General features: G+C 37.4%; 1 protein-coding gene across 6 annotated transcripts in view; it reads right to left on the reverse strand.

The window, feature by feature from the left end:
* The window catches only part of RGS12 (regulator of G protein signaling 12), an 86,835-nt gene that overhangs the window by 30,267 nt on the left and 29,972 nt on the right, over positions 1-26,596 (reverse strand). For 5 of the 6 annotated variants that reach the window (XM_021394885.1, XM_021394883.1, XM_021394884.1 and 2 more), the window contains exons 4-7: positions 14,067-14,088; positions 6,718-6,887; positions 3,511-3,603; positions 2,412-2,555 (exon numbers count right to left, since the gene is read on the reverse strand). In XM_021394885.1, the coding sequence (XP_021250560.1) occupies positions 2,412-2,555; positions 3,511-3,603; positions 6,718-6,887; positions 14,067-14,088 (429 nt within the window). Of the gene's footprint in view, positions 1-2,411; positions 2,556-3,510; positions 3,604-6,717; positions 6,888-14,066; positions 14,089-24,749; positions 24,876-26,596 lie in introns of those variants that run through there. The other variant, XM_021394889.1, reaches the window with a different exon arrangement.

The raw sequence follows: 26,596 nt of genomic DNA on the forward strand, positions 1-26,596 counted from the left end.
AGAAACCTAATGCAACCTGAATGCTGGCTTCCAACTTCTGTTCTCACCTTCCTTCATACATTTCCATTCCCTCTTAGGTGCTACCTGTTGTTTCTACTGGATCCTTTAACAAGCTGCTTTCATACGCATAAAATACTCCTGTAGGATCAGTTTTAACAGTTTAATGTGCTCAACACAAAGCCTCATGTGCCCTCAGTGCCTTGTCAAAGAGACAATCCAGTGCCAGTGCCCCTTCCCACCTGACAAACTGCTCACAGGGGGGAATCTCTCTCACTATGAAAAACACAACCCACAGTTGCACTGGTAAAATGCAAAAAGGCAACATACCATCTTCTCAACAAACGATATGGTACACACAACGCACACAGTTGCAAAAACAGTTAGTGAGTTCTGTTGAAGAATATTACTGCTGTATATTGCACAAAATACAGAGAAGTAGTTATAAGAATTCAAACATCTCAGTCTCATGGACTCACAGATACGCTGCTGATACAAGGTTATCAGGGTAAAATGGAAACACGGTCTGCATACTGCTATATAGATAGATAAACATGGGATATTATTTTGCAATGCAACTAAAAATCTTGAACTTTAATAGTTTGAGTAATGACAGTTTTATTAATTCATCTAGAGCTGATCATCATTTGTCCTGCACTACGTTGCTAGATCACATTACATCCCCAGTTTCCCACACTTAATGTTATCATCATATTGATTTACACACGTTATTGATTTTTGCTAATTTGGAAACAGGTAGTAGATATTTCTTGTTCTTGCAAACTATCAAGAGAATTTCCAGAACTCCACTGCAGTCCTACCAGCAACACTCTATTCCACAGCATCACGTAATGCTTGTCTGACCACCACAGTTCAACACCTTTATACTTTATGCTCAGGACTGAAATTCAAAGTCTTCCGACAACACAAACGCAATTCCAATATTAATGTGGTGTCACTATTGTGAGCTGAACATTTAAAGTCTGTGGGTGTGCTGCACAAACTAATCATACCTCCAGACCTCAGTCCTCAAGGTCATACCACCCACCAGGACCAAAAAACTGACTTAGTGAAACTAAGATATTAAGGCCAGCATGGCAGTCCATTACCCAGCACCTAGCTCAGCCAGGTAACACAACATCAGTAACTTGTTTGGCACACCTAGCAGCAAGGCTGCTTAATTAAATTGAAGTAACTCTCACCCTGCTTCACCTCATCCGTCAGCGGGATGAACAGGCATGAGAGATCTGACGTGAAAACTACAGATGCACTGACTATTTATAGAACCAGGCCAGGTCCAGGCAGACCACATGGCTGGGGTCAGACCCACAGCAGCACTTCATCCTAGGATTTTCATCCGCTTCCAACTTGAGGACACGGTATTTTCATAGACAAAGAAAACATGCAACAGCCCAGCCACCACACTCACAAGAACATCATCTGTTCCACCAATCAAATGGGAAAGGAAGAAGAGATCCACAAAGCCAAGAGGAGGAACGCATGATAAAGTGTATGAGATCACGGCTAGCAATTCCCACAGAAGTCTCAGACCATAGCAGGTGCACAGGGGATGGCTGTACACTTCCTTATATGCTAAAAGCTGCCACAGCAGCAGTTAAGACCTGCCCTTCTACCTTCACTTTGCAGATGGAGGAGGTTACTACACCCATCTGCTCTTAAATCCAAAAGCGTGAAATCCAAGGTTGCACTCTGATTTGCTTAATTTGTACAGTTTAAGCTATATCCTTGATTCCAACATAACGTGATCTCAAAGTCATTTCTACTGATAAATTATTGGGGTAGGGAGTTGGAACTACTTGGAGAAAAAAAAAAAGGAGAAACTCAAATTCTACAGAAAATGTAAAATATATCCTGTTGTTACATAACTGTTCTGAACATCAAGAATTATTTAAAATGCATCCACTTCAGAGGTCTTCGGTTTGAACATCAACATTTTAACAAGCTCTTTGACAGTTCTATTACAGCACGAGGGAAAGCCTCCTTCAGTAAAACAGAGCACATTTTACAAACCACTTTAACCAAAATTAGATTCCGTTTCTGTACACAACTGTCCGCTACAGAAAAGAATAAGCAACCAGATGCAAACATAATATGACAAGGGTTTTATCACATGGTACTACTTCCTTGTGCTACATCTTCATTTCAATTATATTTTTCAGATCTAAATGATGGCCATTTTCTATATAATCACATATGTACAGAAAAAGCCAAGAAGCGTTCCTTTATGCAATCTTTTGCTATACCACTAACAGATTGTCTATCATCTTGATCTCTCTGTCTTTGTATAGGTATTAAGATATTCAGCATGAGAAAATACTTTTAGACATTTCAAAGGACTTCACATGAAAAGATAACAGACATAAGCGTACAAAAGCTATGCTTTCTGTGGTTACCTGGAGTTGCTGTTCCTTGAACATATCTGGATGTGGAGAATTGAGAATATCATCTGCCAGCTGTGCCTGGCTATCAATATTAACAGGGGTTGTAGCTTTGCTACACAAAAACTTACTGAAGATCTCCCGAGCTCTGTAAGAAAGCTGCAGAAAACAAACGTTATCCATATTAATTTATACATAATTGCGCAAATGCATCTTCATACAGCTGGTTTTTACACTGATATATTCCATCCTAAAGTACAGAGCCATAAAATATATAAACATCTTTCATTTAGCAGCTTTTGTTGGGTTTAGTCGTATAATTATTTTTCCCTTTAAAATTACAAGTGCTCATCAAATATTTCTTAAGTAGTAAAAGCAGCCAACAAAATCAAATTTAGACTACGAAAATAATAAAAACAAAACACATCAAATGCTATCTTAAGAAGAAGAATAGATATTTTACATTTTGGATGTTACAGATAACAGTTACTATTGAAATAATCCCTCTAATTCTAGAAGTTAGAAAAATGTATATACACATTCAAATATTTACTGTTAAAAAAACATTAATGCTCTATTTTTACCCTGTTTACTTTGAAACACATTCTGGAAGTCATGAAAAAAAGCACACTAATTTGAACTCGGAAAAAAAAATGTTGTAAGACAGAAGAAAGTGGGGAAAAAAATTGACAGTGTCCAAAAAAAGCAAAGAAGTACTAAGTAGCTGAATCCACTTCCACGGTGTAAACACATTTTAAACATATTATCTTGGCAAGCAGAGACAGTCTAGCTGAAGGAGCACAACAGAGGCTAATTTTCACTTGTCATCACATTAAATTAACTTGTTCTGCACTCCTTCGCAATGGGTTAGCCAGTTTTCAACACTCAAAATGCCTCAAGCCCATTTTTAGGGCTACCTCTGAACTCTACTGAAGTCTGAATACATCCAACATCTAAAACTTGGGACAGTACTCTTAGGGGACTGAGGCTCCAACACCATTTTAGTGAAATCACAGTGCAAAGACCAAGCATAATTTCAATAATTTCAATAATATTGAAGAAGTATCAGTTCATAGCAAGTAACACCATGTACTGAAACACAGTATTGACTTACTTCTTTTTTATCATGCGCAGGTACATGATTAAAATATTCACAAGCCTGCCAAAATAAAATATTTTCTTCACTAAATTCCTTCCGCAGAAATTCCTAGGGGGAAAAATAAACATATAATTAAGTGCATCATAAAAAGTTACTTGCAGCTTTAGACAATGATAATAATTCAGTCTTACGGTCCAGATATCTTTCAAAGCAAAAAATCAGTGCATGCCCAACATATGCCTAGTGCTTTTCCTCTCTCATTTGTTTTTACATGTATACAATTGAGAACAACGCATCAAGTTACAATCAAATCATTTCCACATACAAAGATTAAGCTTGAAATTCCTTGCTAAGTAGTATCTACACTAGCGAATAAACTTTTAATAACAATTTTAATATTTTACAACAACTTCTTAAAAACGCACCGTAAATCAGATGCCTTTAACTGCAGTTCTAATAGTATAATAGAATAGATAATTAACAAACTGTGTACATAATCAATTCTGCATTCATTACAGCAACTTCATGTATCATGTGGTTGCTATAAAAATCTTTCATCGCTTATGTGGCCAGATGGGTTCTCCTTGGAAAACACAGCCTTATACAAAAAAAAAAAAAAAGACAAAAAAGTCTCCCAGTACAACAAACCCTAATCAGAACATTTATGCTATAGCATCCAAAGGTCCAAATAAGGACTGGGACCTCATTCAATTCAAAAAATACACAAACACGAACTGTCTCTGATTGAAACATGTATAGTTCAATACTGTGTCAGCAGATGTTTCTTGAGTGAATTTTTCTCATTAGAAAAAAAGGGTAAAAAAAGCTTAAAAAATTAACTTGGTCGTCTAAAAATTACCCAGCTTGGTTACGCATTAAAGCGGTAGGTATCAGTGTTCAAATTAAATTTTAAGTTAGTCCTTTTAAGATTCACAAAGAATTCAGGGAGTTCAGCCACAGGAAAACAATTGAGGTAGACTAAAATACAGGGAGTCTAAATCCACCAGCAGCTTCTCAGTTTAAACCAGAAGGTCTTGTATTACCTAATCTGAGACAAAGAAAAAAAAATCCAGAGAGAGCAGTCAGGAGACTCTGCTGCATTTACGTGTGATTACAGTTTGGAAGAGAAAGAAATTAGTGAGCAGGAACTACAACTCAACTGCCTACTTCCCCCCTCATTGCCTTCACTACAGATCTGCAGTGAATCTCCTGCTTGCTTTCTTTTTGGCCACGTAACACCGGCACAGCTGGGTACAAAACAATTAGGAAGACTGAATGGTGCCATACTTGGAACAGTATGTAGCTGTCAAAACATGGCTGGGAAGCTGGAGACTTAGGTTTGAACCACTTGAGGAGGGAAGTGCAATCAATCCTCTCACTTCCTTGAGGACAGCTCTCATCAACAGACTATTATGCAAAATGTGAGTATTTGCAAAAGATGCAAAATCTCTCCTTCTTAGCGGGTAATTCCTGCTCTGTGACAAAGTTGTCCTCAGGAAAGGCCTAAGCATTCTGAATCCTAAATGGGCCAAGATGCTTACTACGCAATCATAAATGAAATGCTGATGTTTGAGGTTCTTGAGCACAGATATCTGTATCTTTTGGCTAGATATAGGTGATTCCCTTCTTGTCCTGTGGCTTTTCTGAACTTGTGAACTTCCTCTTGAAGGCATGTTAACCTACCACATGTAAAGGCATTTCTTTCAGCCATCGTGACTCTCCTTTACGTCAGACTTCATGACGTTACAATATCCAGGTTGCAGGTAAACAAACCTAAGCAATGGCCCTGGATCTCTCCTGAGGCTCAACAAAATGGAGGTGCATAAAGTAAATTCCAGAATTCCCTATCTGTTCTTTAAATTGAGCATTTCTCTGACACGTGCATTTTTGTAAAGTTTAAAAAAAAATTAGAGAAAGGGGAAAAAAGGTAAAATTTTGTGAATTTGTATTTGAGATTGCCTTTTGCTGAACCGAAATGCAATTCTAACCTTTTAATCTGAAAATTTAATAAAATAACGCCAGCTAAATTCAAACTTTAAAAGAAAGTTTTGAACATTCATAGCACTAAAAAAAGACTTCAGCAATTTCTTATGTTTACATAAGTAAATCTACCGATAACTTAAAGTAATGAGAAACAATGACTAAGTTTTCACTAGAACTACATCATTTTTCAGGAGGAATTGTAGTTTTTCTTTCTGTACGAAGAGAATCTCAGTATCTAAGCAGAAATGCCAACAATGCTTTGGCTACTTCACTGAGAAAAATGGATAGATGGGGAACTTAATATCTACGATGTACTAACTTGTTTTTATTTTCTCTGTTTCCTGAAACGGATGTTTGCTGTTAATCTGTTTTTCAGGCTCCTTGAACATTTAAAATTCCTTCACCATTTTCATATTCAATGAAGGAATTACACAAATTCCAATAATATACATCTCTTATATCATAGGCTTCTTTACATTCTTCTTGTTAAAAATGATTTTTGGCAGCACAAAAAGTCCTTCTATAACATATACAGAATTAACAACAGATCTTCAGTGCAATGATGCAAAACCTTATACAGCTTCATTACCTCATATGTAAAATAAAGACAATACTACTTACAACTTCATAAATGCCCTGTGTAGACGCTTATGCTTTGCAAATACTCAGCAGTACTCTCCTACAAGCTGCAACTTTAACCACTGCTCTTAAGCTACCTTACTACTTCCTGCAATGTTTCTAAAGAATGTTAGCAGGAAGATAAGCCTCTGTATCACTAAAAAGATTTCTACATGGCTTCCAACACTTATCCAAGGCTTTCAACATTTCAGAAGGCAAACGTGAATATGTCATTAACCCTTAGAATCACAGAATGATTCTACTAGTTCTTCTAGTTCACAGAACTACTAAAACTTGCCTTTTTCTTATAAGAAGGCTACAGATATAAACATAAACAAATACCGGTGTTATACACAATAGGGAATCTTACTAAAAATTCAAATACAATGCAGAATACATCCTCAATTTTTACCTGAAGCTTTGCTACTCAGAAATGCACAGAAATACATCTATTTTCAATGACAAATCAGTTTGAATTTAAAAGCTGTTCAGAAGATAACCACGTAACAACCTCCTATTGCATGTCCTATGTAATGACAGCATCATGAAAGTAAAAAGAACACAGGAAAATTACTGATATCAGGAAGTTTGAAAGGCCTCTTACTATCTTTCAAAGCTTACCGAAAAATACTTAACACCAATAGGATCCTGAAGAAGTCGCTCAAATGAAACTGCCCAGCTTGCAACTCTTCTTTCTCGAAGTCGTCGACAGCTCTGTACACTGGGAAGACTAGCATTGCTACTGAGACTATTTTCACTGATGCAGTCTTTTAAATCAGCGCTATTCAGCTCTGTTAAAAAAACAAAAAACAATTTGTCAAAGTAATGTTCACTTTTACTCTCCTCTACAGCATAGTTTTCTTCATTTATTATACCTCCTTTGCAAGCTCATACAAGGGCAGTCTTCAAAAGATTCCTCCCCGTTTAAATTAAGCACCTTTCAATTTTATTCTTTTTCAGAGCAAATTAAACGAGAATTTTAGCAGCAGTGCCCTGCCAGAAGCACAAGGAGCAGGCACAAAGGGAAATCTCTTTTTTGTGCTCCACAGAAACACATAAAAAAAACCTTTGAACAAAACTTTTTGCTAACATTCCTCAGTCCATGGACAACAGTTCTTCCTAAGATTATCCAAGGAAGGCAGATCTCTAAGAAGCCCCATTCATCAGAAAGTGGGCAAAAGCCTATCTGATTATAGGAGATAGCAACCTTTTGGAAACTTCTCAGTCAGTAGCCAGGGACTCTGTGAAGTGTTTCATTAAATTAAGAGATTTCTGTTAAAGGCTGAAAATTTAGGAAACAAGTCAACTGAGGAAATTAATACCAGAGGAGACATCAAACCACAGATGCTACATAGACTTGTCATAAATGTATGTATTAAATCAAAACAATCTTTGTCCCAGTAAGCAGAGTACACACAAAAAACTCTTAAAGAAGTGACCACTTGTTCACACAGAGCAAAAGTGAAAGAAACAGCTCTTGTAAGTAAGAGGGAGAATTGGATACAACAGGGTTTATTTACAAACTTGTCATTTATATATTGCAAGTCCTTTTACAAACCATTGCTGCTTCCATCTCTCAGTGTACACAAGTGAAAAATTGGTATAGAAGAACTCAGAGTTACTCACTTCACAGAGGCGGTCTGAGTTTTGATTAATTCTGGAAACACAGCTGAACAAAGCCCTGAACAATCCTGTCTGATATAAAATGGACGCTGCTCTGAGCAGGACATTGCACTAGAGACATGCTGAACAAATTAATCTGTGATGAAGGGATAAAAAAAAAAAAGCATTTAATTCTTGAAAAATAAAAAGTAATAGATGTGGGAAAATAACATCCTCAAATAAAATAGATGATGTCCTCAATAATTCTATACCAAATGGAAAAACAAATCCATAGCTCACTATAAATTCGAGGGAACTGAATTCATAACTGGTGAGAAATGGCCTATTCCTTACAGAGATGTTTTTACTGTAGTTCATTTTCCCCAGTTAGTCATTCAGATAAAATAAAAGAAGGCGTAATTTCACTCAGATTACTATTTTATAAGATTTCTCAAGAGCTCCTTTTCTGCTGTATATTCAAAATGATTTTACATTTCCAAATTCTATGTTAAGAAACATGGTCATTCCTTGAAGTGTGAACTGTGAAAAAGAAGGACTACTCAAAAATAATCACAAACATCCCAAAGTGTTATATAGACAGAATAAGTTCTGAAACTTCATTTTTAAATATATTCTGTAGCTAACAAGTATTTATTAAGCTGTAAAATCTAACTACTACAATTTTCTGCAAGCAAAGTTATTGTTTAAGAAAAATATGACAAAACGAATTAGGTTAGGGAGGAAGGGAAATGGATATATTCAACAAGAAAAATGCTCGAAGACAATAATAATAATAAAAGATTCAGCAAATAATGCTGTTTCCTTATAACAAATATTTATTCCTTTTTTTCCTGGGAGATACATCAAAGAGCATAATCGAGTCAACTGTTGGCCTCATTAGAGAATACCTGTCACCACAGTGAAACTATTGTGAAAGAAGCTAATGTGAATCTGAAGAGAATTATGGCTAAATTTATTACCTGGAGTATTTTGCTTTAACTCTGCAGGTGGATGTGTTTTATTTTACAGTCCGGGATATAAATAGACAGCCACTTCTTGGTATGTCTGGAACAGTTTCAGATGTTACTAAGCCCAGATACCGCCTCACTGTGAGAGGGTTCAATGCCTAGAGATCTCTAGTGATGAATGAGGAACATTTCCTAGGTGCTTTCAGGTGACCTCAGAAAAGTAAACTCATCCCACATACCAAAGTGCTTAACACATCTGACAGTGGGAAATTAGGGTGTAGCCACAAGAAATGCTCAATGGCAAGTCACAAGGCCTCAGGACTAGGAGGGACTGCAAAATGGTAGGCCTGGCAGTCACCAGAAGGTCAGCTTCTCCCTCCTCCAAGGGCAGCTGTTCCACAACCATTTGGTAGGGAAGAAGACCAAACTGCAATTACCGTCTGGGTGTTTACACCCGTCCCTGACTGCTAACTACCTCTAATTGCTAGCAGCTGCTCAATCCAGTGGGTCAGAGTTGCGTTTTCTATAAACTTCACCGGCTTCTCATTCCTCTGATAGGCTGCCAACTCTGGAGATTCCATGAAAACAAATGAATCAAAGTAAGATGGCACTTTCAATAACTTTGTGAACTACTAGCACAGGCCCTCCAAAGTGTTAAAGCAGCATTAATGGCTTACTCATTCTCAGGAAACTGTTTCCGTTCTGTTGGACGTTATTTAGTTAACTCAGATTTTTCAGAAAGTACTATTAACCCTAACACTAAAAAGAAAATGCAGTCAGCTTGCTCTAAAAATACGTACAGATTACTGCTGGAGTACCTGTTAACATGAAAACAATACAGAACGAGATAATTTCCCTGAAAAATGGTTGGTTATTCTTGTTTCCTTAACTACATACATCATTGGCTGCAATATAAACAGTTATAGCACAGTGCAAGCGTACTGGTGTAGAATTTAGAATCAGAGGAAAAGAAAAGGGCCGTTGGGGAAAACATCACCGACTATAACACTGGTAGGTAATCTATCCAGGAGACTATAGACTGTACTCCAGTATCTCTCCCCTTGCAGAGGAATGTTTCCCATGTAAGCCCTCAGCGTCAGGTTTCCTGACTCACAGCTCTTGCACTCCTAACTACACACAGCCCACCTCGGAAAGGAGGAACAGTGACACTTTTTAACAGAGCCATTTATTTCCCTTCACGATCCAAAAGCTCCAATTCCTCAAGCTCAAGCACTTTAACCACACAGCTGTGCAAAGCAGCTTGCTCCTCCTTGTAAGGTATTTAAAAAATAAGGATTAGCTATTGGGAATATCAGGATGCCAAAGGAGGTTACTGTGAAAACCCGAACTCAAGAGCATGGAAGGCAGCACAGAGTTGAGAAAAATTCCCAAACACTTACCTACCACCTGTAAAAGAAGGCTACTAATGTCATCATCCTGAACCCAGGGGACTTAAGTTTATTGCTGTCCTGTCCAAGAACCTCTGAACCTAGCAAGGAAGAACCACTCTGTGCAAACCGTTTCATTTATTATCTCCATCAAACACAGAATAGAATTGAGACAGGCTGCTTTCTAAAATCCACACAAAGACTATCTTTAACACCTCCCATGTTTACACACATTGTGGTTTTATTTATTGTAGGAAAAAAAGCGTTATGTAAGAAAATGCATATATTTCATCAAATGAAATCTTCAAAGTATTCGGGATAAGATGGCTTTGAAAGTTTTGATCTAAGTTATATAAGCACTAAGAACGCAGTTGAACATATTTTTGTAAGCATTTGATCATAAAATCCATATGTATTTTTTAACCTACAAATACTTTTTAAAAAACATATAGCTTGTATTGTGAGCAGTTCCACATACTCCTTGCAATCATCTGAACATATACATTCATATAATGAAAATATTCCAGTTAATCACTAAGTACGTTACCCGGATAAAGCTGATAGGAGCCACTGTGGTGCCACTTAACCAAATACTTCAAGGCATTCAGTGCAAGCCATCTTTCTGAATCCATACCAAGTTCAACTGTAATGTCCCGGAACCCATTGGGTGAAGGTTGCTCTTACTGTCCAGCACATTGTTCCTCTGCAGCTTTGTTATAAGGGAAGCTAAGGCGTTCTCTCCAGCAATTCCCGGCAGCTTTTTACACCACTCTAAACAAATCGATTCTTTACCCTCATGGCTTCAAGCAGAGGAAACCAACAGTATACTTAACACAAAGCACTATAAAATGCTGCATAAATAATTTAAAGAAAGGACCTTTTGCCACGGCTGCAAAAGGAACTTGAATTATTTATGTTACAGTGGAACGCAGCTACAGCATGCGCTGCCGTTGTGACTGAAAAATAAGCCATATACCCTCTGGAGGAAATAATACTTCTGTACCTACAGCGTAAGCTGTAGTGGATTGTTTTGTTTTGAATTTTATTGTGGATTTTTTTGTGCTACCTCCTTTAGTAACTCTTTAAAATACAGTTTTGCATTATTTATTATTCCAAACATCAGGTAACTTTCAAAAATCCTTCAGGAGCTCTTCCTTGCTAAAATTCTTTCCAAACAATTAAAACAAAACAAAAATCGGCTGGTAATAGAGCAAAGTGGTACCTTAGTAAAAAGACATGCCTTATAGTATCCGATATACTTAGGCACATGGAAATAATAGACTTCAGCATTGTGGAACTGATCTCTGTAGGTAATAGCAGGTAGAAGAACTGACTTTGAGATCCTTAATAGAGCTATTAAGATACCACCTGTCTGTCTGGGAGACGAATGAGCAGGTACTTTGATTATATGTCCTTTGACCTTAAGGTTTGTCTTTGTAAAGTGCTGTGCAGGCATCAACAGTGAAAACCAGAAATTAGCTGGGGACTAACAACCATCTCTGAGATGACACAATTCTCAAAACATCAGCCACAGCCTGCATGCTGCATCAGTACTCTCCTTTCCTACAGCAGCCGCAATGGACTGTTTCCAAGGAGGGAAGTAGGAGAAACGTGCTAATTACATGTAGTAATATAGAATGGTTTCTGCTCTTCCTACAGCATAAATGCTGTAATTGATCTGCAGTGGTGATACGGGTGCTGAATTGTCTGCAATTCATTAAGCACGTCACTTACAATTAAGAGCTGTGGCTGGTCAGCATCTCAGGAAACACCACGAATGCAAGGAACTACACCTTTTAACATTACCTATTTTACAAAGCTCAAGTGCACAGTTTTGGCTAACAACAACATCCCAGCCTTCTATAAGCTGAGTTACCACATAAAATAAATTTTCCAAGAGGTAGATGGTTTCCGGTGCCTGTCTGTAATGCATTAAAATCCATGAGGCTTAATTGACTTTGGAAAGAAAACATAGAAGTGTCATGCCTCCTATTATACCTAAAGGGTGTATATAAATAATGATTATTATTTTTTAAACATAAATTTCCCTTCCCAGACTAAAGCTTAACAACAGTATTTATACCATATATATGTACAAACACTGTTAGTCTAGGAAGGGAAGCATGTGCTGCTACACTCATGGTACACATGGTTACACCAGTGAAAAATCCTCTGATCTAGATGTGCTCTAAAATGTGTAAATCTGTGGACCTATTAATGAACTTCTAAATTTGGAGAGGACAGGAGAACTTTTCAGTCCCATTCTCGATAAAAGTGAAGGCCTGAAAATGTAATTCAGGCATGAATCTGAGCTCTTTATTCAACAAAATGGATTCAAATTTTATTTCATTTCATTTTTTTCTGGTTATATTCACTCTGGTTCTTATTTTTCAGAACTATTTTCTCGGTATTTAAGCAGGTATAACATGTATAAATTACTATCTGTTCCTTCCTCTCTGAAACCTACAGGGCCCTTCTATTTCATGGCTTCAGAAAATTGGACAGAATTAACTGAGAAAATACAAGTACCTGTGGAATCAGAATGAAATACAACCAGCCACACTGAAAGAACTGAAAATCTTTAAAACAAGTTTTCATCTGGAAACATAAAAAGGTTGAAACAACTATGGGATGAGTACTACTACAGCGATCTCCAAGCTTGGGTAGGCTAAAAAAAGATCGATCAACCTTTTTGTCCCTTGGCACCTAGAATTTCATCCAACTACATGCACAAACAAAAACGCCATGCTTTGTAATCCTTGACAACAGCAGGTAACATCTGGGGAAAAAGAAAACATTTGTCCCGCGGAAACAAAAGCTATATTTCACAAACAGCAGAACAGACAATTACTATCTGTTTCATTCTGTTGCCACTTTGCAGATAAGACAGACATATTACTGAGTCTATGTTCTCATTTGGACAGTACATCAGTAGACTTTGTCAAAATTAGAGGAGGAAAATACCTGACAAAGTCAGCCAGCCACTGAAAAATGGCTCTACCAAAAGGACAAAAACAGTAATAGTTCTCAACTGTAATTTTAACTGTGCAAGAAATCAGAAATCAAGACACAATGGAATTTTGTGAATAGTATTGGGTCTTTTAAAATTACATTTGCATTTAATATTAAAAAATATCCTTACCATTCACAAAATCTCTTCATTTTTACAGAACTAATTAGAGCAACAGTTTGTCCCTTTTATATTTACGAAAATTGTCCTTTTAGTGATGTCAAAGAATTCGAAATGCAATCAAATGTATGTAAGCGAGCTTCCTTGCATGATCAATTGAACCAACTCCTGCCAAGGAAGACAGGTGATAGAAACCACCTCTTGTGCACTCTAAACTACACATCATTATTCCATGAAGAAGCATACTTAAATTGTTTCAATAACGTCAAAAATTCAGAGAGATCATCTTCTAATGCTTAACAAAGAGTGGCCACTCCTTTAAAGAATTGAAGTCATTTTAAAATCAAAACAAACAAGCTTAGGTGACACAAAGAAGAGTTTACTCAGACGTTCTCTAGAACTTTATGCTCTGATCTTAGAAATACCATATTACTTACCCTCTTCTCATAACACATCACACTGCAAAGAAATTTCAGCCTTAATGCATGCACCAGCACAGCTTACAATTTAGTAGCTAGAGTATCTCTCCAACAGGCTATGTAAAGGACAGTAAAATATAAAGATTTTATCTAGCGTCCAATTACATGAAAGAACGCTAGCTGTCTCTTTGTTATAATGAATTAAGAGTCCTAATTATAATAAAAGCATGCATATATAGAGATATGTGCCACAAAGAAAAACTGTTCAAATAAATCAGTGAAAGTATGTAACCATAATCTTGCAACATTTTCACTGGCACAGGTCCCAAAGCAGTCACAGAGTCCTGCACCACTTTGGAATCACATCTTGTAATTTATCACCTTATTTACCACATGCTTTGTTGCTTAATATGGAAAACTTGTTTCATTTTCATTATAAAAGTAAAAACAGGCTTCAGCTTACCTCCATCAGAGACAGTTGCTGACTGTAATAAGAAAGAGAAAAATAAGCGTTACTTACGTTTCATGATATGTATTAGAAATCTGAGTTTCTCATATTACGTGAAGTGTTATCATTCAATTAACAATAGAGAATGTGAGAGGACGGAAACCTGAAGATACCAGCTGTTACCTTCTCACAGGCGTTTCCTCCTCATCATGAAAAGCACCCCAGGCCTTTAAACCACTATCCTGGAACTTGATCCCCCAAATATTTACTCAACAAAGTAAATTCCAACGTCCTTTTCAGATGAATCAAGTCCATCAGTCAGTATATAGGAGAGATCAGATACCTTCCACGTGACCCACAAAGACTTAAAATGAAAACTTGACTGTGATATATGGAGATACGTGGAATCAAATTCAAAATTTCAATCAAAAGATTGAAAACTTCCCCTACTGATGACTTTTGACTTCCAGAGAGCCAAGAGGATGCAAGGGTGGTTCCAGTAAGTTCCGAATGAGGTAGAATTCCTCATTATCCCTAATAGCAATTTATACCAAGTTTTTGAGGACAGTTAGACTTCTAGTGAAATTCTGAAGTTTAGTTGTTTGTCTACCCTAAACTTCTCACCTTTCATCACAAATTATGTCAAGGCAGCAAACATTTGAAAAAACACACAGGGGAAAGCTTCCCAAACACATAGTCCAGAGCTTCAATTCAGTACCCGGCTGAGTAACAGACAGGAAGGACAGCTGATGTTTAGATTGAAGTTGGTATTGATTTTCAAAGGTGATTACAACTTATTAACTTAGAGAATCTTTCCTTGGATATTTAGAGTGTCCCTGAGCCTTTAAATAACTTCCTAAACAACTACAAATTAACTCTCCTATTTTGTACTGCTGTTTGAAGAGCTAGGAAAGAATGCCCTGTGTATCTGCAATATTTCCAAGACAGAAAACATACAGAAGAAAAAAGCAGGCATATAAACACAGCTCAGGAGAAAAGCCGTCGATCCATAATTTGTCTGAATTTGCCAGTCTCGGAACAAACATTCCCTCTCCCCCTCAAAATACACAGAAACCCTCAGTAATCTTTAGAATAATCGTTTCTTCTCTCTTCTTTATCTTTCCTTTTGTATTTCGCCACGGAATTTCATACTGCTGTTGACAGCATCTGAAGAGCACTGCTATAGCTTCAACTTTCCCATAATAAGCAGAAGATCTGATCTAGTTTTTAATACATGTATTCTGGAATTTTCAAAGTCCAAACTAATCTGTAATTGGCACCACTGCTACAGTGCTAGTTCAGATAAACACAAATCCATTTAAAAAAAAAAACACAGTTCTTGTTAAATTACACAGAAATGCTTCTGAATCTGAGAAGCACAAAGCATAATAAGATTATAAAAGTATACCTAGATATCTAAAAGGTATTCACGTTTTGAGTTCAGCCTTGCAAACATATTATACATTCAGAAGTTGTAACTTAATTCATGCTTATAATCTAGAAAATTTAACCTACATTACTGAATTCTGTTATAAATATGATTACTTCTATCCACATACTGTACAGAACAGCTGATGAACAAAAAATTCCAATGTTTTTTCTCAAGCGATGAAGAAAAGCATGACTTCAGGTAAAGCAGTAGTATTGCTTTGCAGAAAAGACAGGGAAAAAAAACTTTCAAAATACACATGTTTTAGATGTATTTACTTCAGCAGCTTCCATGAATCTAGATAAAAACATCAAGTATGATTCTCCCTCGTGTTTGTGAAAGGTAAAAAAGTAAAATTAATAGGCTTCTCATTATAGTAAAGAGGATATTTACACTACTTTTGGGAAAAAAAATGATTTTGCAGAAAAACTCAAAAATTACAGAAATGATACCACTTAATTAAGTTCTATGGACAACAAGATGACAGAATTTTACTTCAATCCGTTTAGCCTAATTTAAGGCTCTGAGCCTTCTATGCACCATGGATTGGCTTTAGTGTTCTGAAATGTTTATTTTAAATTGCATGAATCAATATTTTAAAATCTAAGCAAGGACTTATTAATACTTCAAAAAATTGCACCTATAGGAATAACAGAATTTCTTATCTAAACATCAACTACCTTTTCCCGTGATAATAAGACATTTTATATTCCCTTCGGCTTTGATATATACCAAATGCACAGCAGCTTTCTTAAGTAATATGCCCCTAAGATTATCCAGCAGTTTTTAATCATTATCACTTTAGTTTTTTAGATCACGGGACAAAAATTATTATAAGAACGTCTCTTTACATTGATCTATGTATCTGAAATAAATTCAGTTAATTCAACAAAACCAGCTGGAAAACTAAATACTTACTTTGTATACTTAGAAATCTTAAGTCAAAACTGTCAGAGACTGCATACTGTTCACATTTAGACAAAGCAGTTTCTCTTCTAAACTGTTCAGCTGGAACTTGTCTAGATTTGTCCACAGGTGTAAGTTGCAAGACCAGATTTTTTTAAATACTATGATGATCTCATTTTAAAAATTCAGTATCTGTTGGGGGTTGGTTTTCATTTTTCAGTGCTCTTCAGCGCTTACCAGGCTCTTCAGGGCAAAATTTCACCTACTGTAGATATGAAAACTAATTTTTAGACAAAATTTAACACTCACCTATTAAGAACTACCTGTTAGAAAACGTAACTTTTAAGAAGCTACAAAACTGTATGCTTCGTGGGCATAACCACTTCTGAAAGATGAGGAAAGATAGGGTGTGTAAAGATAGGGTGCCAGGAAAGGGACATTAGAAAGGTTGAAAAAAATAGTCTTTCAGTTCAAATGACAGGTCATACCTGTATTCGTTTTGTGAATGTACATATGAACTATCACTCAGAGATACAATCTGAATCGTAATCAACACTCCAATCTCTCCAACCAGATAAGAACTGAAATTAGTTCTTCAAATTGTCAGATTGGTTCAGGAAAAAGCCCATAGTATATCCCGATGGTACGTGCCAGGAGTCTAATTACCAAAATTAAAAAACTAAGCTTAGAAGAAATAAGAAGTCTTTCAGTATCTCTCCTGACAGAAGCTGTGCTTGCTCATCCAGATCCTCCAAAGGTGGAGGATGCAAACTCTCCCCTAAACTTCAGGGCAAGGTCTTGATCCCTGTGATCCAGGTGAGGAGCTCTGTGCCAGGGCAGCAAGCTGAGCAACAGCTTCCCAAGCAGTTATCATACACCATAAAAGATGCTTTAGGTCTCTGAAATTGGCAAATGCTTCAGCATATGTTAGATAGTATAAACTTCTGATTAAGAAAAAAGCATGTAAAGTTTCTCTTTGTACCACCTCTCTTTGGTAGGTGGAAAAACCAGAAGGGCCCGTGAGATTTTTAATGTCAGGTTCAGGATCTGCTCGCAATACATCTGAACGAGGATTAGCTTATAATCATTAGAAGGGAGAAGACTACATGCTATCTTGCACTCACAACAGGGAAGAAACGCAGAGAGGGCATAAAGGAGAAAGCAGTTTTAAAGGCTGAAGCAGCCTGTATCTTTCATGGTCTCCAGCCTGCCAGATGGGTGCACGACTGCATAACACCAGTTTGATGGCATCTGTCACTTGGCACAAACTCACATCTAGGAAATCCACAGAGAATCAAGGAACATCCTCTTTTACATGGATTAGATAATTAACTAATTACCATCAAAGTCTGCCATAAAACCACAGTGCAGAAAAGCAAACAGTATTCTGTCCATATCTCAGACACCGCTTTGAACAAATAAACCTGTGTGCAAATATTCTGTGGGAAACTCAACGCTAAACGTCCTTTTTCACCTCCTCAGGATTTGTCATTCAAGTCGATAGTCATGCTCAAGTGCTCCAGGAGAACAAAGGGAACGATGGGGGCACTGGGAGGGGTGACACATCCTAGGAAATGCCAGGCCTTAACAATAAAATGAAGCAATATGAAATCATCTCCTTTAATAGAATGTGGCGAGTGCCTTCCTCATGTATTTCAAACTATTCCTGAGAAGCATAGGGATGAAATCTACAAACAGAGTGGAAAAAATACTGCTCTCTTCTACTACAGCAATGACAAAATCACAGACTAAACAAAAATATCTATTTCTTTCATGGGTATCCAGAACGATTCAAAGACAAGAGGATTAGAAGTGACCTCTCTCTGCCCTTCCTACAGCATTCTTACTTCCAGTACAGGCAGTGGTATCTTGCTGCATTCAAAGAATTCCCTGACTGCTGCATTTGGAGTCTGTGAGACATGCTAATTACAGTATTACACTCACACTCTTTTCCCAAACCCCTCTAAGTAAGCCTTTCAGCTCAGAATAGCTTACCTAGCTCCACCAACCTTCTAAACTGATTTTCTCTTATGAGTTCAAAACACAAAATAAGTTTGGGAAACTCGTTGTGCTCTTTAGGAGATGAAGCACCGAAGGTTTACAGGCTCCGTAGAACAGCCAACTTTCAAACACTTTGTCACTTAGCTTGGGAGAGCCTATCACTCAGCCAGCTGCCTGCTTGCATCCAGCTTTCTTCAAACCCCTCATTAATCACCCAAGGCAACTTCTCTTTCTGCCAAGTAAGGAATTACGAGCGGGTTCCTAGATCTTAAGACACACTACTTCAGAACTTACATTGCATATGTGTATTTTTGTCCTTTTAAATGCATTATAGCATTAACATTGTGCAAATGCCATGACCTCCGATGATCTCTGGGAGGGGGATCATGCCTCAAAATATAGTTAACATTGTCCTAATGTTTGCAATCAAAAACAAAGCCATATTACTTATAGATTACACATTTTCCTTCCAGTATATATCTCGTGTATATATCTTACCTAAACATAGTGTAATACCGTTTTTATCTCAGTTGAAAATGTTACTGCAATTAATTTAATGATATAGAATTTTATGAAAATGAAGCCCCTTCACAGCGTCCTTTGAAGGAGAACTCTTACATAATTTGTCTTTTCAATTATCTGTCGTGAAAGAAGTGCATTTACAATAGCTAATAAAAAAGTATTACAGATGTAAGTATTCTCAAGGAAAAAAAAATACTACTGCACATTTGGATCTATAGAAATGACATCTGAACAGTAAATGATGTGACATTTGGAATTCCTTTAGAAAAAAAACGTTCAACTTTTTTACCCCAAACAAAGCCAATCTTATTACATATAAACACAGTGGCTTAAAAGCCAAATCCATCCTTAAAATTATTTTGATAAAGCTATAAAAATAAATACAGTTTTACCTACACATAGAATATTGACATAATGGCATAGAAAGCATGCACAAAATACATTGCACAGAATTTAAAAGAATAGGCACAGATTATAAACTTATTGATCTTTTAGCTTCATACATCCTGGGCACAGTTCATAAAGACACCTCCAAATCTGACTATTAGCTGGTACAAAAAGGTTCCCTTTACTCTTCTATGATAATAAAATCAAATGTTTGCATTTAGGAAGGAATTTTAACTCCAATACTTTAAAGTAACAAAGCTGAAAGGCAAAGCAAAAAGCATTCTGGAGCTGATAACATTCTTCTCTGTTTTTTTGCCAATAACAATAGCTTCTTCTAATTTCTCACTGCAACGATGCCTTGCCTTAGCTAAATATAATTCATATCACTTACCCGCTCTTCATAAGAAACAGCAGTTATTTTTCCTAACAGTACTCTTCCTAAATTCATCTTCACTTAATATGGAAAAAGCATTTCCTTAGCAAATCGGCTTTGCAAAGATTAAACTAAAAAATTCAACCCTATTCCATGCCTGTACACGCCAGTAAAGTTTAAAGGCATTTCGTATGAAGTTCTATTTTACTCCCTTTATGTTACCCATAGCAACAGGCCAATGCAGGAAGCTGTGGTTCGTCAGGGATTCAGATTAGATCTCAATTATCTCTCCCCAGAAAATCTAGATCATTTTATATAAATCAAGACAATTGTATTTTAAAGCGTTTCCTTTAAGTTGAATGTGCAATGGTCCTGTGCTCAGTAAAACAGATTTCCAAAGCAGTTTCCAGCAAAACATTAGTTAATCGCTGTAACATTAGTTATAGAAACATTTACATCGTAAACCTCTATTTCCAGAGGTTTACATAATGCAAGCCAGATTAAAGTAAGACCTTGAACGGTCTCTTCTGCTCAATTTTTCAGCAGTTAACACTGTAGATCACATGTAAAAATCCACAGCACAAGGAAACTTGGCATACACAGCTAAAGCTAGGTGCAGCCTCTTGTCCCTGAAGACAGAATCCTCCTTGCAGAAACCAACTGATATTCTCCCTTCCCTCTTTGCTACCTCAGCCTGTGCTTTCCTGATGTCAAAGCAGCTCTGTGCACAGCGCCCTAGGAACAGAGAGCAAAATCAGCTGCTTGTCATGCAAGAGGGAAGTGCTCTTCACTTGCCTGTGGTAGTAGTGACTTCAAGAGACTGTATATGGAAAGAGCAGAATGTCATGAGGTTTGCTGCTGTTCTCAAGTAAATAGTGGTTAGTACCTGAAACATTCCGTTTTGTTATTTCTGAAGCAACAGAAGTTTTGCTAAAAATAGACACCAGAATTACAAACTGAAAATGATTAGTGAGCATTTTCACTATTTTTATGCTTCAGGGATGTCCTGACAAGATGGACTTATAAGCAGCACTTTAGGAAAGAGTGATCTCCTCCCTTTTCAGTGCAGCACCTGGAATTCCCCACATCCATCCATCTATCCAGTTCCAAGGTTTAGCCCCTAATATGTGGCTCGATCTGAAAGTATTGCCTCCTATTTATTTCCCTGAAAACCCCAGAAGCTATAAAGAGCACAATAACACAACTGGATAGAGCAAATTCTCAGCTACAGAACAGTCTTTTTCTCAACACAATCACCACCATTAGCTATGAATTTTCACCGGCAGTGAAAAAGAGCCTGCATGCTGCACTCATAAAAATCTTCACCAGTGGAGGTGACCACTGTGGCCACCACTGAAACGCACCACCCACCACCTCATGTCCACTGTTCAGTCTCCAAAAATGCTCAGCGAGTGTCTATGAGCATCAATGGGTGCCATTTTTTCTGCATGGAAGAATTCAATTCCACACCTTTCCCTCATACGCGCTTCCACGTCAGAAGTCATTTTGTCAGACTGTCCCTCTGCTGCCATCTGTCACACAGCAACAACATGTAACAGAATACTGGTGGGAAGGTTCAACCTCTACTGCCATCCCACCAACATCCACTTCTTACATCAGGGACCAATATCATAAAATAGGAGGCATTACTTCTGGAGAAGCCTTAGAATAAATTAACTACGAAGACTGAAAAATTTACCCTGAACTGATACAGAAAGAAACTGAGGCAAAAGAAGTTCGGAGTCTTTATTCAAGATCTCACAGAAAGACAATGAGATAAAGGCAGTCCAGGTCTGCATATCACAGTTCAGCATGGACACTCTCCACTAACAACTCAACCTTACAGATTTAGTTCAGAGTGAGCAGAGAAGAAATTCAAGCTAACTGCAGATATAAATGGAGGAATCGTGCTTTAACAGGCATTCTTGAGACAGAACAATTTGCTGCCATGGACAAAGTTCATTTTATGACCTATTATGTGTCTCAATAGGCACACTGCACATTTCAAAATGTTGTCTACCACAAGTGTTTAATACCATGAAGAAATGTAACAGAAACAAATGGGGAAGGTTGATAGGAAGGAATATGTTCTATAAAATATATCATTATTTTTGGACTTACGAAGCAAATTCTCTATGATACTTTCAGAGCAGAACAGTTTCACTGCTTAAATAAGTGTTAAAAATTATAATTTTATAATGAAAACAGGCCAAATTGTGCTGTTTAAATGCTGCATGTTGCTTGACACTAAACCAAGTGGGCTGTAGAGTGTATTTTCATTGTCAATACCTTCAACAACCACACAGTATTAACATTACAAATAGGCAGTGAGCATCTGCACAGTAATCCTCGCATGAGGTAAGTAAAAAGCACAAAGGGGTCAGAAAGGCCTGGAGAGTTGTCCTGTGGACGTCCCTTTGGGGCACTACAGAACAGGACTTTAACTGACAGTGTTTAGTTAACAATCCACCTAAGTCCTATAGGAATCTCCTACAAACCCCAAATGTCCCAGCACGGTTTTACCAGGCGTGGTTTCTACCCACAAGAACATTAGAATGATGAGGGGAAAAGAAAGAAAAAAAGGAAGACCACATGCAAGCAACTGGATGCAGCATCAAGGTCAGCATTGCACCAGAGCCCCGCGGTGGCACGGGGCTGGGAGCACCGTGTGCGGGCAATGCTCTGCACATCCTGCGCTCCCGTACTTGGTGTTATAAAGCCAATAATCCCTCCGTTTAAACAGACCTCTACAGTTGTTGATTTTATTTCCCTGAACTGAGCATTGCATGTCCACATTTTTCCATGCCGTGACTCTACTAGCGCTGAAGATAAACTCTGCCAATTAGATGACATCAGTTAATGATAATGGCAATGAAATGCTATGTGAATCTGAAAGCCCTTGAAAAAAGTTTCTTTTACCTCTGTATTTTCATAGATTATTTTTGTAGCTGTCAGATTGAAAGCCAGGCAGACAACTTCGAGTTCAAAGGTCCAAAGCAGAAGGAATTCTAATTTGCAAAGCTATTAATGGAGAGTGTTAAAAGATGGCACAAGTGCTTTAAAAAACCTATTCCGATATACCAAAGGCGACATTTGTAAACCCACACCCATCTGTTTAGAAGTTAAACTGTGGGAAGGGGTAGCAGCCCCAGATATGCCTGATCTGTTCTTCTCTTCCACCCTCCCTCCACTTCCTGCTCTTATTTTCTTTTGTACGCTTGTTTTCAAAGAAGAAAAGGCTCAAGAGAAAGACAGAATGGCAGGAAGCCTGGATAAGTTTTAACTTGTCAAAAGATGAATAGGATTTAATATATCCATTACTTCTAAAAGAAAAAACACAAACACACACAAAAAAATACAAGGTAACTAGAGAGAGGTAATCCTCTGGATGAACTCTTGGTAACACAAATTCCTAAAGTATATTTGACATTAGCAGAACGATCCTCAAAAATCATAAATGTCATCAAGTATTTCTTTTTTTGACCCACGTTAAAGAAAATAGCAACTACTTCCATGAAAACCCAGGTAAAAGAATTGTTAAGAATAGAATTTAGCTCACTGACCGTAAGTTTCTGAAAAGCAGGAGAATCACAACTTATCTACACATCGAGAAAACTTTTCTGTAGAACAGATGTTTTTTCTAATTCTCCAAAATTTCTATAATTTGTCCAGATGTATTTTTGCAAAGGATTTGTCAGCTACTCAGCAGTAAACAGACCATATAAGTGCTACTAATTAAAAGCAGGAAGATTCTCATGTTTACAGGACTGTGGTTTCCCTCTATCAATTGTAAAGATAAAAGTCTTTCGTATTCCAGGATTATAGTAAGGAAAAACATTTTCAAACTATTTGGAATGCGTTCGTTTATAAATAACTGAAATAGAAGCAACGCTTCCAATAACACAATAAATTCAGCAGAGGCTGGATGCAAACGGCTGTCCCGAGTGCCCCCTGCTGTCCAATGCCGTTCCGAGACTGATGCACACATCTTACACTGTTCAGTTTGGGAAGATTTGCCATCCCGAAATCTCCCGTAAAAATAAAGAGTTGGTTTTGCGAGTTGTATTTTAAGCTTTGAAATACGATTCTGCAGAGCATGACTGTAAACAGATAATAAAAAAACACACTTTCTCACTAATATTTTTGAAACAAACATCACCATTTCTTTCCTATTCTTCATCAACAGTTTAAGACATCTGTATTTCCTCTACTAAAAAAAACCATGCAGTAGCAGCATACATAACTTGCACATCCAGATGGAAGATGAATTGCAGCGTAATAGTAAATTAAAGTTAAATCACATAATAAGGAGGATGTGATTAAGTGACAGATCGCTAAGACACATTAAGTCGCTTCTCCATTTCCTACTACTGCAGATGGAGCCTTGAAGAGTCAATACATTTGGGGAAAATCAATGCAAAACCAAACAGGCAAACTATTCATTTTTAAGTAAACAGTGCATACGCACCTTTGATATTACATCTAGGACTGTAACTTACAAAATATGTCCTTTCTGAGCAATGAAAAGATAAAAATGCTCTGGTGGGTCTACAACTCAAAAATTCTCAATTCAACATACACTTTTCATTTATTTTAATAACTCATACCATCTGGATTCTGTTTTATTGGATAAAAATCCAGCTAGAAGAGAAATCAGTTTAGCTGTACACCTTAAAAACCCACCGGAACGATGAGAAGGTAACTTAAAATTCTCACATGACATTCTTACTTAAGGAAAACACATGTACAAGCATAGTGAAAATTAAGCAACAGATCTATTAGAAACTAAATTAAAGAAATATCTGAATACATAGTATATTCACTCCACACTGTAAAAACAATATAATGTCACTTAAAACATGGCTATAAAAATGGTATATTCTTAATTTCATAATAGAGGTTATATAGGAAGTTAACTTAAATACTTATACTTACAAACTTTGTCTCTTTAAAAACTCATTGACTCCTTAGAAGCATTATTTATCGTATTTCACTGCAAGATTTCTTAGCTCAGTAGACTACTCATTAAAGCATATTCCTGTTTTCTGTTCTCTTTAGACAAACAAAACTTTATACTTACAGACACTTGACTATCAGTAAAAGTTTTCTCCATGTATAAATAGTCTAATAGTTCATCGTTAAGAAACAGTCCCTTCAACTTTATTATTAAGCTCTTTCTGAACACATATTTACTTCTTCCAGAGTCCAGTAAAAAAATGAGGCTTCTCTGTGTGCTGCCCTACCAACACCTCTCCCATTCTCCTCCTCCCCGGCACATTCTCCGCCCTCAGCACGAGTTCTGTATCTTCTCATCAAGAGGCACAGGCAGCTTTTAACATGTTGTTTAGGCAGGTCCTATGGAACAAGAAAGCTTCTCGAAAGGCAACAGCGTGCAGCTGAGGAGACTGCTAATGCAAAATGCTTTTGGAAAAGGCCTAGAGTATTTGGTCCTAAACATTTGTCCAAACTTGTTTAAGCATTGAGTCAACCCCATTTTCGCCTCCAAATTATGTTCAGTTTTAATACATTCCCCTTTGATGAGTAAATTTTCCAAATGAACTGAATGAATCAATCCCTATTAAAAACACTCAAAATATAATCTAGAATTATTTTTTTTTTTCTTAAAGAAGAACAGTTAAACTTGTAAGACGTGCAGCAATTTTCTTCCAGTTGCCGGCATGTAAGTGCACGCCTCTGTATGATTACAATCACATGTATGCACATTATGCAATCTATCTCATCCTACCCCAATTCTCCATGTTCCTCTGAGTAAGCAGGGCACTGGCAGTTACAAGCTACACACTCCTCATCCTTTTCAATACCACACCTACTCTCCAGACATGCCAGCAATAACTGTGTGTCTTCAAAAAGAACTGCACACACTTTCTGTCCAACAAATAATGCTTAAATACCATCCTTTTAGAGTACTCTGATCTAAACAGAAGTAGAAGCTAGGATTTTTATTTCTTTGTTCATAAGTATCAAAAGAACAGATTAAATGTTTTGATGATCTAATATTAAGTAAAAAGCAGCAGCTCATCTGGAAGGAGCTCCACAGGTGATTCCTTTTCTTTAAACTTCACTGGACTGACGAATCCATGAGAACAGTGGAAATTAGCCAAAATCCCAGCAGCTTAAGCAAGAAATGCAGTCAGAATCAATTCACAGAAGGGTACAGTACTCTCATTTGCACCATATCTATACTGTGACTGTATTCTGGAAATGCCAATTCAGTTCATTTCATAAGACCTTAACTCATTCAATAACACTAACCAGGCCTCAGAGAGCAAAAATACTTCCTCATCCCCATTAGCATGAGACATGACAGTGACAGAGCAGGTGACAAAGTGCAGCAGAGGAAGGGCAGTAACATGAATCAAAGCAGTCACCCAGTTCCTCATTCCCTCCAGAAATTACATGAGCAATCCATTCTGCAGCAGGAAAGCTGCTAGAGCTCTCTTCCTCAGAAAGCAGATGCTGCAGAGAGCTGTAGTACAGCAGTGCGTGCTCCCAGAGCCCACTGCAGTTACACTGCACTGGCAGATGATGCTCCAGCAGTGAGCCCTTTGCTTTACAAACAACAGGGTTTCACCACCTGAAAGGTGACACAGCTTCCTGCACCTCGAGAACAATCCACAACCCCACACTTAAAGAAGCAATGTCCATCCAAGAACTTAGCAATCTAGGAATGGCCCCATCAGTTCCAAGCACGTGCTTATGAAACCCGATATTCAATTTCCAAGAGCAGCCACCAATGGGTGCACAGTGACAAGCGGCACAGGCCAAGAGATATTTCCTGACTACGTTCTCCCAGACTTCAGGTATTTTTAGTTCAGATTTCCTGAACCTGGTGTTGGCTTGTCTCCTTAATAATCCCCAGTGGCTCTCTATTCCAAATATTTGTCCATTTTCCCCCAAAGACATGCA

The sequence above is a fragment of the Numida meleagris genome, chromosome 4 (assembly GCF_002078875.1).
Source record: "Numida meleagris isolate 19003 breed g44 Domestic line chromosome 4, NumMel1.0, whole genome shotgun sequence".
NCBI classification, from domain to species: domain Eukaryota; kingdom Metazoa; phylum Chordata; class Aves; order Galliformes; family Numididae; genus Numida; species Numida meleagris.